At 48.4% G+C, this 13,276-nt stretch overlaps 1 protein-coding gene across 3 annotated transcripts in view; it reads right to left on the bottom strand.

The window, feature by feature from the left end:
• The window catches only part of shroom3 (shroom family member 3), a 161,032-nt gene that overhangs the window by 28,735 nt on the left and 119,021 nt on the right, over window positions 1–13,276 (bottom strand). For all 3 annotated transcript variants that reach the window (XM_084325217.1, XM_084325219.1, XM_084325218.1), the window contains 4 exons: window positions 11,097–11,327; window positions 9,621–9,828; window positions 9,132–9,465; window positions 3,313–3,389 (listed from right to left, as the gene is read on the bottom strand). In XM_084325217.1, coding sequence (XP_084181343.1) covers window positions 3,313–3,389; window positions 9,132–9,465; window positions 9,621–9,828; window positions 11,097–11,327 — 850 coding nt within the window. The remainder of the gene's footprint in view (window positions 1–3,312; window positions 3,390–9,131; window positions 9,466–9,620; window positions 9,829–11,096; window positions 11,328–13,276) is intronic.

The raw sequence follows: 13,276 nt of genomic DNA, 5'->3' as shown, positions 1-13,276 counted from the left end.
GGCCCCTCCTTTATCGGAGGTCCCTCCTCTATTTGAGGATTTACGGTACACACACCTTCCTTCCAACTCCCTCTAAGCCAAGTCAAATGCCATAGCCTGACCACATGGACAAATCTGTTCTGAATGGAAGCCAAAAGTACTCCCTCTCCCTCTGCTTTTGTGCCAAGGAATCCTCCCTCCCTCCTTCATTCCTCCCTCCCCTTAAGCCAATTAATACTCTCTCCATCTCCTAATCTTTTCCCCTCTCCTTCCACATAAAGTAATGGGGTCGTTTTCACATGCTTCCATTTTGTGTCCTGAATTTAAATCAAACGGAACGCTTACAAGGCGGCAGGACACAAAATGGCCACCGATGATGCAGAGATGCATTATGACATCATGCTAAACTAATTACACAGATAGTTCAGTGTTTTCTCTGTGATAGTTTTGTAGCAGTAGGGTAATTTCTATTCCATTATGAATTGAAAATGGGGGACCCTGATGTAAACAAGACGAAAGTCTTTCTCTGGTCTGCATCCCCTTAACAATTGTGTGTATTGAGCTGTACTGTACCCATTCTGCAATCTGTTAATTAAAGTTTTCAATCGATTCATCAAGATGTTCTTGTCGTGGTGGTAATGTTCTTGTCGTAGTGGTGGTAAGGTTCTCGTGGTGGTGGTAATGTTCTTGTCGTGGTGGTAATGTTCTCGTCCTGGTGGTAATGTTCTCGTGGTGGTAATGTTCTTGTCGTAGTGGTGGTAATGTTCTTGTGGTGGTAATGTTCTCGTGGTGGTAATGTTCTTGTCGTAGTGGTGGTAATGTTCTCGTTGTGGTGGTAATGTCCTCGTTGTGGTGGTAATGTTCTTGTGGTGGTAATGTTCTTGTGGTGGTAATGTTCTCGTGGTGGTAATGTTCTCATGGTGGTGGTAATGTTCTCTTGGTGGTAATGTTCTCGTGGTAATGTTCTCGTGGTGGTAATGTTCTCGTGGTGGTAATGTTCTCGTGGTGGTAATGTTCTCATGGTGGTGGTAATGTTCTCTTGGTGGTAATGTTCTCGTGGTGGTAATGTTCTTGTGGTGGTAATGTTCTCGTGGTGGTAATGTTCTCGTTGTGGTAATGTTCTTGTGGTGTAATGTTCTCGTGGTGGTAATGTTCTCGTGGTGGTAATGTTCTCGTGGTGGTAATGTTCTCGTGGTGGTAATGTTCTCATGGTGGTGGTAATGTTCTCATGGTGGTAATGTTCTCATCGTGGTAATGTTCTCTTGGTGGTAATGTTCTCGTGGTGGTAATGTTCTCGTGGTGGTAATGTTCTCGTGGTGGTAATGTTCTCATGGTGGTGGTAATGTTCTCGTGGTGGTAATGTTCTCGTGGTGGTAATGTTCTTGTGGTGGTAATGTTCTCGTGGTGGTAATGTTCTCATGGTGGTGGTAATGTTCTCATGGTGGTAATGTTCTCTTGGTGGTAATGTTCTCGTCGTGATAATGTTCTTGTGGTGGTAATGTTCTCGTGGTAATGTTCTCATGGTGGTAATGTTCTTGTGGTGGTAATGTTCTCGTGGTGGTAATGTTCTTGTGGTGGTAATGTTCTCGTGGTGGTAATGTTCTTGTGGTGGTAATGTTCTTGTGGTGGTAATGTTCTTGTGGTGGTAATGTTCTCGTGGTAATGTTCTTGTGGTGGTAATGTTCTTGTGGTGGTAATGTTCTCGTGGTAATGTTCTTGTGGTGGTAATGTTCTTGTGGTGGTAATGTTCTTGTGGTGGTAATGTTCTCGTGGTAATGTTCTTGTGGTGGTAATGTTCTTGTGGTGGTAATGTTCTCGTGGTGGTAATGTTCTTGTGGTAATGTTCTTGTGGTGGTAATGTTCTCGTGGTAATGTTCTCGTGGTAATGTTCTCGTGGTGGTAATGTTCTTGTGGTGGTAATGTTCTCGTGGTAATGTTCTCGTGGTAATGTTCTCATGGTGGTAATGTTCTCGTGGTAATATGCTTGTGGTGGTAATGTTCTTGTGGTGGTAATGTTCTCGTGGTGGTAATGTTCTTGTGGTGGTAATGTTCTCGTGGTAATGTTCTCGTGGTGGTAATGTTCTCATGGTGGTAATGTTCTCGTGGTAATGTTCTCGTGGTGGTAATGTTCTCTTGGTGGTAATGTTCTCGTGGTAATGTTCTCGTGGTGGTAATGTTCTCGTGGTGGTAATGTTCTTGTGGTGGTAATGTTCTCGTGGTGGTAATGTTCTCGTGGTGGTAATGTTCTCGTGGTGGTGGTCCACCATGGCTACATTCATGTAGAGGAATCTCAAGACTCCCTGAAGACTTCCTCCTCCTTTCCCTGGAGAAAGAGTCATCATCATCTGGTAATCTGAAGGTTCCCGGTTCGATTCCAGCTCTTTGTCGAAGTGTCCTTGAGCAAAACACTTAACCCCTGACTGCTCCCAATGAGCAGGTTGTCGGCACCTTGCATTGGTTGCCCCCGCCACCGTGTGTGAATATGGGAGTGAATGGGTGAATTTGAGGCATAAGTTGTAAAGCGATTTGGATTAAAAAAAAAATGCTATATAAATGAAGTCCATTTACCATTCCTTTCCATCTCCCCCCTCCCCTACCCCTCCTCCTCATCTCTCCCTGCCTCTATGCCAGGTCACATGCAGATGGCACAGCCAAAGGACAGAGTACGTTCTGAAATAGCAAGAGACCCAAGAGCACAAACAAACACTCCAGTAGACTACTGACTAATACTGGCCTGTTATGGGGAAAAGCCGGGGGGATGATGGCCTTTAATAGTCTTCAATCCGAGTTCCCATCATAAAACTATGTTGCCGTTAAGAGACGAGAGCTGCTCAATGATCAGCTGAAGAGGGGTGTCTAAAAATAGATCTCTAAAGAGGGTCGACCCAAGATTCCATGAATTAATGTTTTGGTCCAGCTGGTTTGAAACGACTCCAGGAATGTAGTGTTTCACAGGAATGCATGTAAAAATAGGGGCTATGAAGAGGAAAGTGAGCGATGTGTGAAGAATTGATAGACATGCGCATGTGTTATGAGCACACACACGTGCGCACACACGCGCGCGCACACACACAAATGTGAGGAATGAAATTCAGAAAGGGCAAATAACAGGAAAGATTAAGGCTTTGGTCCACCTCTAAAAGTATTATAGGAATGTTCTGTTTCATTGGAACAAGGATAAAAATATCCTCCTTCTTAGACGATACCATGCACACGCAAGCATTCACACACTCAACAACATACAAAACTATGCATGCTTACCCCAACAGGCAGACAGACGCACATGCTCACACAGATGGACAGACAGACACACACACACACACACACACTCACCTGTTATCGGTGAGATGAAAGAGTTCAGGTTCAGTGGTGAAGATGCCATACATTCTCAGGTCTCCTGGTCTCCCGTCCTGAAACACAAGAGGAAACAAAACCAAGGTTTGAGCTTCTTAATCTGTTAAAACGTTTCAAGACAAAATACCCAAATGAGATCTCATGGCATCAAATCCAACTTGTCCTGTCTTACTTCCAATCCCTCCCGTCACAATCCACTGGGAGATTCTATATACGATAATAATCATATTAATAATAAATAATAATAATAAATAGACATGCATCTCTTTAATAATGCAGAAAATACACAATAAATCATAATAAATCATTTAAGGGTGTTTTCATGGTGTCATTTGCAGCTGAAACTGCTTTCAGGGTTGGAAAGATATGGCAATGGCAGGATGGCCTAAGAGGTCGAGAGGATTACCAGTAACTGAAAGGGTGCTGGCTCGATTCCTGACACCAATGGGAGGGTGTATTCTAGATGTGAGCTGGCAACTGGAAAGTAGATTGTATTATATCTACCCATCTCTGCCACAGTGCCTTCGAGCAAGGAAAGGAACTACCAAAACTGCTCAGATTTTGTGCTTCGGCCTCTGAAAAAAACGCATAATACTACAGTACGTGCAAGCCTACGTGTGTCTAGAAGCGATATGTGGAGAGGCCTTGTGTGTCTAGAAGCGATATGTGGAGAGGCCTTGTGTGTCTAGAAGGTATATCTCGAGAGGCCTTGTGTGTCTAGAAGGGATATGTGGAGAGCCCTTGTGTAAATTGACAAGAGTAATCTTAGTCACGTGGTACACTATGTTACTTCGGAAGTCAATAAGAATTGTCCACGGCTGGGAAAGTGAAAAGCTACAGTGAAAGCGAGACCCTGTGAAGCTGCAGTGAAAACGAGACCCTGTGAAGCTGCAGTGAAAACGAGACCCTGTGAAGCTACAGTGAAAACGAGACCCTGTGAAGCTGCAGTGAAAACGAGACCCGTGTTGTATCACATTCTGTTCCACCTCATTTCAAACTGCTCTTTGTTTTTTGTTTAAAGTACAAATAAATCCAGCGTATGACTCATCATATCACATGTCACATGTCTCATAGCCCAAGACGCCGTCACATGCAGGACGTACGTACAGGCCTTCTCGTTTGTTGGTTGTTGTGGGAACTTAAGAACGTAGAACGCCAATTAATCTAAAACACATCAGTAAACAAATACACACACACGGGTGGGTGGGCACACACACAGACACACGGGTGAGTGGGCATGCGCATGCACACACACACACACACACTGCTCAAAGCCTAAACAGACTTGCAGTATGTTCATGACTATTTAAAAGCTAATAATTTACATCTATTCACAGGGCTTTTTGAATTAGCAAGCAATCGAAGTTGGTTGCTACAGTTGTTATCAACTAGTAGCTACTGGTTGCTATGCCAGGATAGCCATTAGCCACTGTGTACAGAAGGTACTACGGCCCGCTCTCTGCATGGTAATAACATAGCTGACAAAGTGTCAGAGTGGCTGCGGTGCAAGTTATGAATAGAAATCAAGTGCGGCTTTTGTAAGAATATCATGGTCTCCACGATCTCCCGATGAAGGCATATCATAACACTAACCCCCCCCCCCCTGCCAACAATATTATACAATTATATACAGTAATATGCCAAAATATGAACAGTACGGCTCATTATTAGTTGTGCCATTTCGCCGTCTCGTCTGTCAGTGGATGATTGGTGCATTTGCGTGTTGGAGACAGTGAGGAAAAGAGAGAGCGAGAGCGGGAGAGAGAGAGAACATTCTAGTGTTTATGGACAGATCTCAAGTTGTGTGAACAAAAGAACCACTTGTCCATTCTGGGCAACCAGAAGGCAAACTCCACCTTGCCCAATATTTTACTTGCCCCGGGCAATCGGGCAACAGTGTCAATGGCATGAAGGCCTTCACTATGTCGTAAGGTGCTGTATTATGATATAACATGTCTCTGTCACAATCACAGCACGTTTGATTTGATTTTATTACGGATCCCCATTAGCTGGTGCCATGGCAACCAGCTAGTCTTCCTGGGGTCGCCGGGCACGTTGCAAAAACTTTTTTTTTAATAAAATCATAGCAAAACTAAATGGTTCTTCGTTTTTTCAGAGACCACCTGGGACACCTTCAAAGACTGTTTAAAAGACATACAACCCGGGGCGCCCCAGTGGCGAACCACATAACATGCTGAGTCGCGGCACGGCCAACCCGGGTTCGATTCCCGAACCCGTCGTTATTTGTCGAATGTCTTCCCCCCACTCTGTCTCCCGTTTCACCTCTGTCTCTCTCTCTACTGGACTGCCCAGTAGAATAAAGCGATAAATGCTAAAAAAGAAATCTTTAAAAAATAATAAAAAGACATACAACTCAACTGACCAAACAGCAGTTTTCAGTCCAACTCTATCTTCAGGGACAGGTACATTTCTTGTGTAGACGTCATAATAATAATAATAATAATAAATCAAATTTATATAGCGCCTTTCATAGAACCCAAGGTCGCTTTACAATCAGGACAAAAAATAGGGCAAGGAAAGTAGGGGGGGAGGGGGAAGAGGGGATGAGGGAAAGTAGGGGATAATGGACCTAATTTAATCTAAAACTAACTGATGGGGAAAGCCTTGGTGAAGAGGTGTGTTTTTAGAGCGGATTTGAAGGTGTCCAGGGTTGGGGCGTTGCGGATTTCGGGGGGGAGAGAGTTCCAGAGGGTAGGGGACGCCACGCTGAAGGCTCTGTCCCCAAAAGTCCGTAACCTGGTGCGAGGGATGGAGAGGAGACCTAGATCAGAGGATCGTAGGTTCCGGGATGGAGTGTACTGGTGGAGGAGATCAGACAGGTACCGGGGGGCGAGGGCATGGAGGGATTTGTAGGTGAGGAGCAGGAGTTTGAAGGTGATGCGGAACCTGACTGGAAGCCAGTGGAGATGGATGATGGTGGGGGTGATGTGCTGCCAGGGCTTGGTGTGAGTGAGAACCCTGGCAGCTGAGTTCTGGACATACTGGAGCCTGTCCAGGGCTTTGCTGGGTACCCCGAACAGGACTCCATTACAATAGTCCAACCGGGAGGTGACAAATGAGTGGATCAGGGTCTCCGCCACAGAGTCTGAGAGTGAGGGTCGGAGACGGGAGATGTTCCTGAGGTGGTAGAAGGCAGACTTGGTGACAGATTTGATGTGGGAGTGAAATGAAAGTGTGGAGTCAAGGGTGACGCCCAGGTTACGGACTTCGAGAGACGGGGAGATGGAAGAGCCGTCAACGTGGAGGAGGAGATCTCCAACCTTCCCGAGCAGTGCCTTGGGGGCCACAACCATGAGCTCTGTCTTTTTGCTGTTGAGTTTGAGTAATTTGGTTGCCATCCAGGTTTTTATAGCGTGGAGGCAGTTGACTACAGAGTGTGGGGGGAGCTGGGAGGATGGTGAGGTGCTGATGTAGAGCTGAGTATCATCAGCATAACAGTGGAAGTTGAGTCCGTGGTGACGTATAATCTGACCGAGGGGGAGCATGTAGATGGTGAATAGTAGGGGACCCAGCACAGAGCCCTGGGGGACACCGTGGTTGACTGGGGCCGGGGGGGAGGATGAGCCGCTGACGCTGACAAACTGAGATCTATGAGCAGACCCCCCCCCCCCCTCCCCCCAGTAGTTCATGGGCAGACAGACACCCCAGAGATAAGAATGCACAAGGCCATTCCTTATCTGGACAGACGGCGTGCATGCTGGCCTGGGCACAAGTGGTCGCCATGCTGACGAGAGCTTTATCTCGCCGGTTCCTAATGAGGTGTTTAGGGCTCACGCCACAAAACAGGATACGCGATACCACACCAGGAACCATCACATAACCAGTAAAGTGCAAACGAAAGAGGAACATATCACACGCAAGTGAGTATCCTCACCCCCCCCCCACCGCCCCCACACTCAAAGAGCAAACGAAACAGAAACATATCACATGCAAGTGAGTATCCCCCCTCCCACACTCAACGAGAGGGAAAAGCAAGTCAGTCAAAAATGGATTGTTAAGTGGCGGCTGGGTGGCGCATCGGTCTAAGCGCTTGACACCAACACGTGAGATACCGGTATCGAATCCGGCTGTCAGCGTTGCCTCCGGCTTGGGCCGGCCGTCATACTGACTCAATTGGCAGAGTCAGCGGGAGGGAAGTCGATGGGTGGTAATCTGGTCGTTTGTAAACAGCGACTCCTACAGGTCGGTCAGGGCGCCTGCACAGCAAGGACAGGAGATGTCGAGGGTAGTGTGAGCCTCCCACACGTTACACGTCGCCAATGAGAGTCCGCGCTGGCAGGTGAAAAGAAGTGGCTGGCTGACTCTGCATGTATCGGAGGGGACACGCGATAGATTCTTCAACCCTCCCGGCTACGACCGACCAGTGGGGGGCACATGCGAGCAACAATCAAGACAGGGGAGGGGAGAATTGGCACGACTAAATTGGGATGGGAGAAAAACAGAAAAAGAAGGAGAAAAAGTGGATATAAAAAAAAAATTATTGTTAATTGCAACAGTGGTGGGAGATAGAAATTGGTCTAGCGGAGCGACAAGCTTCCACTGACTTCACTTTCCAAACTGCTTAATCGTGACAAAGACCAAGGTGTGGCCAGTTTGAGATAGCCATTAGAGACAGCCAATCAGAGGACTGCAAGCAATGCAGCCGACAGATACCGGGTTGGACTTCCTCTCAGCAAGTCTCTTTTTATTTTTAATATACTTCCGTTAGCCCGTTTCTACTGGACAAAGTTACCAGGGTGCGATGCCACAAGCGTTCTGGCCTGGGAGCACCAGGGGGCGTGGCCTCATACTGGTATCGACTGCTCTCCACTGTTGCTATGGAAGGCTGTGTCCGCCTGTGTTTTATGGGGCAGCCAGACGCCTCTAATCACTGTGAGGGAGATAGACCTGTGTGTAATCCATCCCATCTATCCTGTGTGTGTGCCTGTGTGTGTGTGTGTGTGTGTGTGTGTGTGTGCATAAATTGTGCGAATATATGTCCGCGAGCGTGTATAACAGAGCGATCAGGAGAGGGGTGAGCGAGTGTATGTGTGCACGAGTTGTTGAAGTGACACAACTGTGTGTTGTATTATGTGCACGACGTTATCTTTTGTTATTATCAGCCAGATCAGACAGCGCCCAGCCACCATCCCAGGCTCACTGGCACCACACAGGAAAGCCCGAGGATTCTGGGTATTTCCTGAGCTGGGAGCCTTTTTAGTCACACAGCGCTGGAACATCTATCTGGAATCTACCGACTGATCTACCGTCCCTCACACACAGAGACACACACAGGGCCCGGAGCGGGACATCGAGCATCTACTGTCCCTCACACAGTGATGACACAGTCACACGCATTTCTTGAGCGTTTTGGTGCCCTAGTTCCTAGTGTACACTTCAGCGATAAACAAAATATAAATGCATAAATATTTGACTGCTTGAACATGCCCCATTAAGCCGTGTATGATTATACAATAAGCTCAGCAAATGCATTAAGCTACTAGCTCCAAACAGTGAGGAGAGCTAGTGTTGTACAGCTGTTTTGAGGAGAGCTAGTGTTGTACAGCTGTTTTGGAGGAAAGTCTGAAATACAATTTTATGTGGATATCCCAACTTTCATACAGGCTTGGGCTCTGTTCGTCATGCATGCATGTGCAATGTGTACTTGCATATAATCCTATGGTATATAAAGGTGTTCCATTGACAACAATCTCCTTGTAATATTCCTGACTGGACCCAACTTGGATTTCCCATGATTCAGTTTGACTAGGTTTTGAGAATGAAGCGCAGTGTTTTACCTGGCTGCATCTCTCCACCGCTGGGTTGGAGTGGGATCGGCAGTGCTGAGGAGCAGGTTGTCTCTCCTCAGAGCGCTCCAGGAGGTCCTCCGTGGAGGCCGACCTCCCTGAGCCCCGACAGGGCCCAGCCCTCTCCAAAGCCCCATTCAATTGTTGGGAAAGTCCCTGGTTCCACAGAGGCCCTCCTGGTGCCTGCTGGTGCTGCTGCTGGACTAGACCTGGACCTTGAGTTAAGGCCAGGCCCCGTCTGTAGAGCTCCTCTTCTTGGGCAAAGTCCTGGGACAGGGTGAAGGGTGCTGGAGCCTGGAGCTCTGGGTGCAAGCCAGGACGAGGGCTATAGGAGCAGGGAACAAACAGCAGAATTAGGCCATTGAATTCAAGATAGCAAAACACCTCAATGTTGCAATATCTTTAGAGATGAGGCTTCCAGAGGGGTCAAGGAGCATTATATTAAGGCCCAATCAGCCACAAGGACGACCCAAAACATACCTCGGAGTGCGGTAGCCGGAGGGCTGTGCCCGGGGAGCAGTCACCCTTCCTGGGTAGAAGTAGTTGGTCTGGAGGCCTGCTCCAGGCGGCAGGGTGGAGCAGAGGCGTCTTTCCCCAGGGGAGAAGCTCCTCTCTGGGCAGGGATCCAGGAGTGACAGCATGCTGGAGGTGGAGGACAGGCTGAGCGAGTCTGGGTAAGGTGAGGAGGCTAGGGAGGGAGGGATGGAGGGATGGAGGGATGGAGAGGCAAGACAGACAGAATTAGTTGAATGTTCTCAGAAAATAGATAATGTTAAAAGGGTAATTCTCGTATTTCTAAACCTGGGACCCTATTCTTGTAATTGGTCCAGTATTGAGGGAGATCACTTGAGCTGGCAGCCGCAAAACGGGCTGCGATGTAATCACACGGGGCAAACCCGCAGCGCAAAGTACGTCCACTAAGGGTCTGACAACAGTATGTAAAGGACGGAGGAAATAATATTTTATAATCAGTCATGACTCAGTTGATATTTTGTACATACTACTGGCTTGAGTAATTGTTGTCACCATTATCCTGCCAAGGTTTCATGTGTACTGATGCCAGCTAATAACATTACCTCACTATGTCTGCAGCAGGTCGCTCCAGTCTTGGAACAACATTTCTTTTAAAGGGAAATATGCTTTGGTATAGGACGACTTCTTGTGTGTTTTCATCCATTTGCAGCATAACTAGCCACACTTTCAGTGTGTCCCTGTCCAACAAAGGTAGTCTAGGCCTGTCCCCGACTAAGGATTTGTATAGTCGACTTTGATTGGCCAAAATGTTCCGATAGTCGACTGGTTTTATACTTTATTTTTTTTATTTAAAATTTTGCATTAGATTAAGAGGTTGGCAGTCGACTACAAGTCCTTTCCATCGATTAGTCGACTAGTCGAGGTCAGCCCTAAGGTAGTCTATGGAAACTGTGTGGAAACTGTGTTTTAGATAATGCTGTGCTTTCTGTGCTCCTAACAAAACAACAGGATCTTCCTCAACAGCTCACTCAAGTTTCTACTGTACTCTTCCTGCAACAACTCCTCACAGGATTTCAGAGAGAGCCTTCTGTTTGAGCCAGACTCATCTCCCTCAATACTGGACCAATTACAAAGAATGTTGTGTCCCTATTATTCATGTAGACAGACATGATGGAAAAATACTAGGGGTCCAGGTTTAAAAATACCGGAATTCCCCTTTAAAAGGCAACAAACAAAAAGTACTAATACTCATATAAAGCTAGATAGATATCGGACAATATTAGCCTTTTAGGGCTTCAGATATCGAAATCGGCGCCAGACATTCTTCTATTGGTCTAATAACAAATAAATAATACAGCGCAAACTAGTACTCATAATTGGCCTGTTCATGCTATATCTGTCCATCTATCTATCTATCTATCTATCTATCTATCTGTCCATCTATCTATCTATCCATATATCTGTCCATCCATCCATCCATACCTGTGTTGTTCATCCCAGGCTGTATGAAGGCACTGTGGGGTCTCTGTTGCCTCCCTCCTGCTCCTCCCTCCTCCTTCCTCCTCCCCCTCTTCCTCTCCACATAGTCGGCCAGCGCGTCGTGCTGCATCTGCCGGAGGTCGGGGCGCGACACGCTGTTCTGCGAGGCCACGCCTCCCACGCTGCGACTGGCCGCCATCTCAAACATCCTCCGGCGGTCTGCCACGCTCGTCTCTGAGGGAGCAGAGGGTGAGGAGCAGAGGGTGAGGAGGAGCAGAGGGTGAGGAGGAGCAGAGTGAGGAGCAGAGAGTGAGGAGCAGAGAGTGAGGAGGAGCAGAGAGTGAGGAGGAGCAGAGAGTGAGGAGCAGAGGGTGAGGAGCAGAGTGAGGAGGAGCAGAGAGTGAGGAGCAGAGAGTGAGGAGGAGAGAGAGTGAGGAGGAGAGAGAGTGAGGAGCAGAGAGTGAGGAGGAGAGAGTGAGGAGCAGAGGGTGAGGAGCAGAGAGTGAGGAGCAGAGAGTGAGGAGCAGAGAGTGAGGAGCAGAGAGTGAGGAGCAGAGAGTGAGGAGGAGCAGAGAGTGAGGAGCAGAGAGTGAGGAGGAGAGAGAGTGAGGAGGAGAGAGAGTGAGGAGCAGAGAGTGAGGAGGAGAGAGTGAGGAGCAGAGGGTGAGGAGCAGAGAGTGAGGAGCAGAGAGTGAGGAGCAGAGAGTGAGGAGCAGAGAGTGAGGAGCAGAGAGTGAGGAGCAGAGAGTGAGGAGGAGAGAGTGAGGAGGAGAGAGAGTGAGGAGCAGAGAGTGAGGAGCAGAGAGTGAGGAGCAGAGAGTGAGGAGGAGCAGAGAGTGAGAAGGAAGAGAGTGAGGAGCAGAGAGTGAGGAGCAGAGAGTGAGGAGCAGAGAGTGAGGAGGAAGAGGGTGAGGAGCAGAGAGTGAGGAGCAGAGAGTGAGAAGGAAGAGAGTGAGGAGCAGAGAGTGAGGAGCAGAGAGTGAGGAGGAGCAGAGAGTGAGAAGGAAGAGAGTGAGGAGCAGAGAGTGAGGAGGAGCAGAGAGTGAGAAGGAAGAGAGTGAGGAGCAGAGAGTGAGAAGGAAGAGAGTGAGGAGCAGAGAGTGAGGAGGAGCAGAGAGTGAGGAGCAGAGAGTGAGGAGCAGAGAGTGAGAAGGAAGAGAGTGAGGAGCAGAGAGTGAGAAGGAAGAGAGTGAGGAGCAGAGAGTGAGAAGGAAGAGAGTGAGGAGCAGAGGGTGAGGAGCAGAGAGTGAGGAGCAGAGAGTGAGAAGGAAGAGAGTGAGGAGCAGAGAGTGAGGAGCAGAGAGTGAGAAGGAAGAGGGTAAGGAGCAGAGGGTGAGGAGCAGAGAGTGAGGAGCAGAGAGTGAGGAGCAGAGAGTGAGGAGCAGAGAGTGAGGAGCAGAGAGTGAGGAGGAGAGAGTGAGGAGGAGAGAGAGTGAGGAGCAGAGAGTGAGGAGCAGAGAGTGAGGAGCAGAGTGTGAGGAGGAGCAGAGAGTGAGAAGGAAGAGAGTGAGGAGCAGAGAGTGAGGAGCAGAGAGTGAGGAGCAGAGAGTGAGGAGGAAGAGGGTGAGGAGCAGAGTGAGGAGCAGAGAGTGAGAAGGAAGAGAGTGAGGAGCAGAGAGTGAGGAGCAGAGAGTGAGGAGGAGCAGAGAGTGAGAAGGAAGAGAGTGAGGAGCAGAGAGTGAGGAGGAGCAGAGAGTGAGAAGGAAGAGAGTGAGGAGCAGAGAGTGAGAAGGAAGAGAGTGAGGAGCAGAGAGTGAGGAGGAGCAGAGAGTGAGGAGCAGAGAGTGAGGAGCAGAGAGTGAGAAGGAAGAGAGTGAGGAGCAGAGAGTGAGAAGGAAGAGAGTGAGGAGCAGAGAGTGAGAAGGAAGAGAGTGAGGAGCAGAGGGTGAGGAGCAGAGAGTGAGGAGCAGAGAGTGAGAAGGAAGAGAGTGAGGAGCAGAGAGTGAGGAGCAGAGAGTGAGAAGGAAGAGGGTAAGGAGCAGAGGGTGAGGAGCAGAGAGTGAGGAGCAGAGAGTGAGAAGGAAGAGAGTGAGGAAGAAGAGAGTGAGGAGCAGAGGGTGAGGAGCAGAGAGTGAGGAAGAAGAGAGTGAGGAGCAGAGGGTGAGGAGCAGAGAGTGAGAAGGAAGAGGGTAAGGAGCAGAGGGTGAGGAGCAGAGAGTGAGAAGGAAGAGAGTGAGGAGCAG

This window comes from Notolepis coatsorum, assembly GCF_963971535.1.
Source record: "Notolepis coatsorum genome assembly, chromosome: 11".
NCBI classification, from domain to species: Eukaryota; Metazoa; Chordata; class Actinopteri; order Aulopiformes; family Paralepididae; genus Notolepis; species Notolepis coatsorum.
Note: the sequence above shows the minus strand (reverse complement) of the source record. Positions and strands in the feature narration are given on the sequence as shown.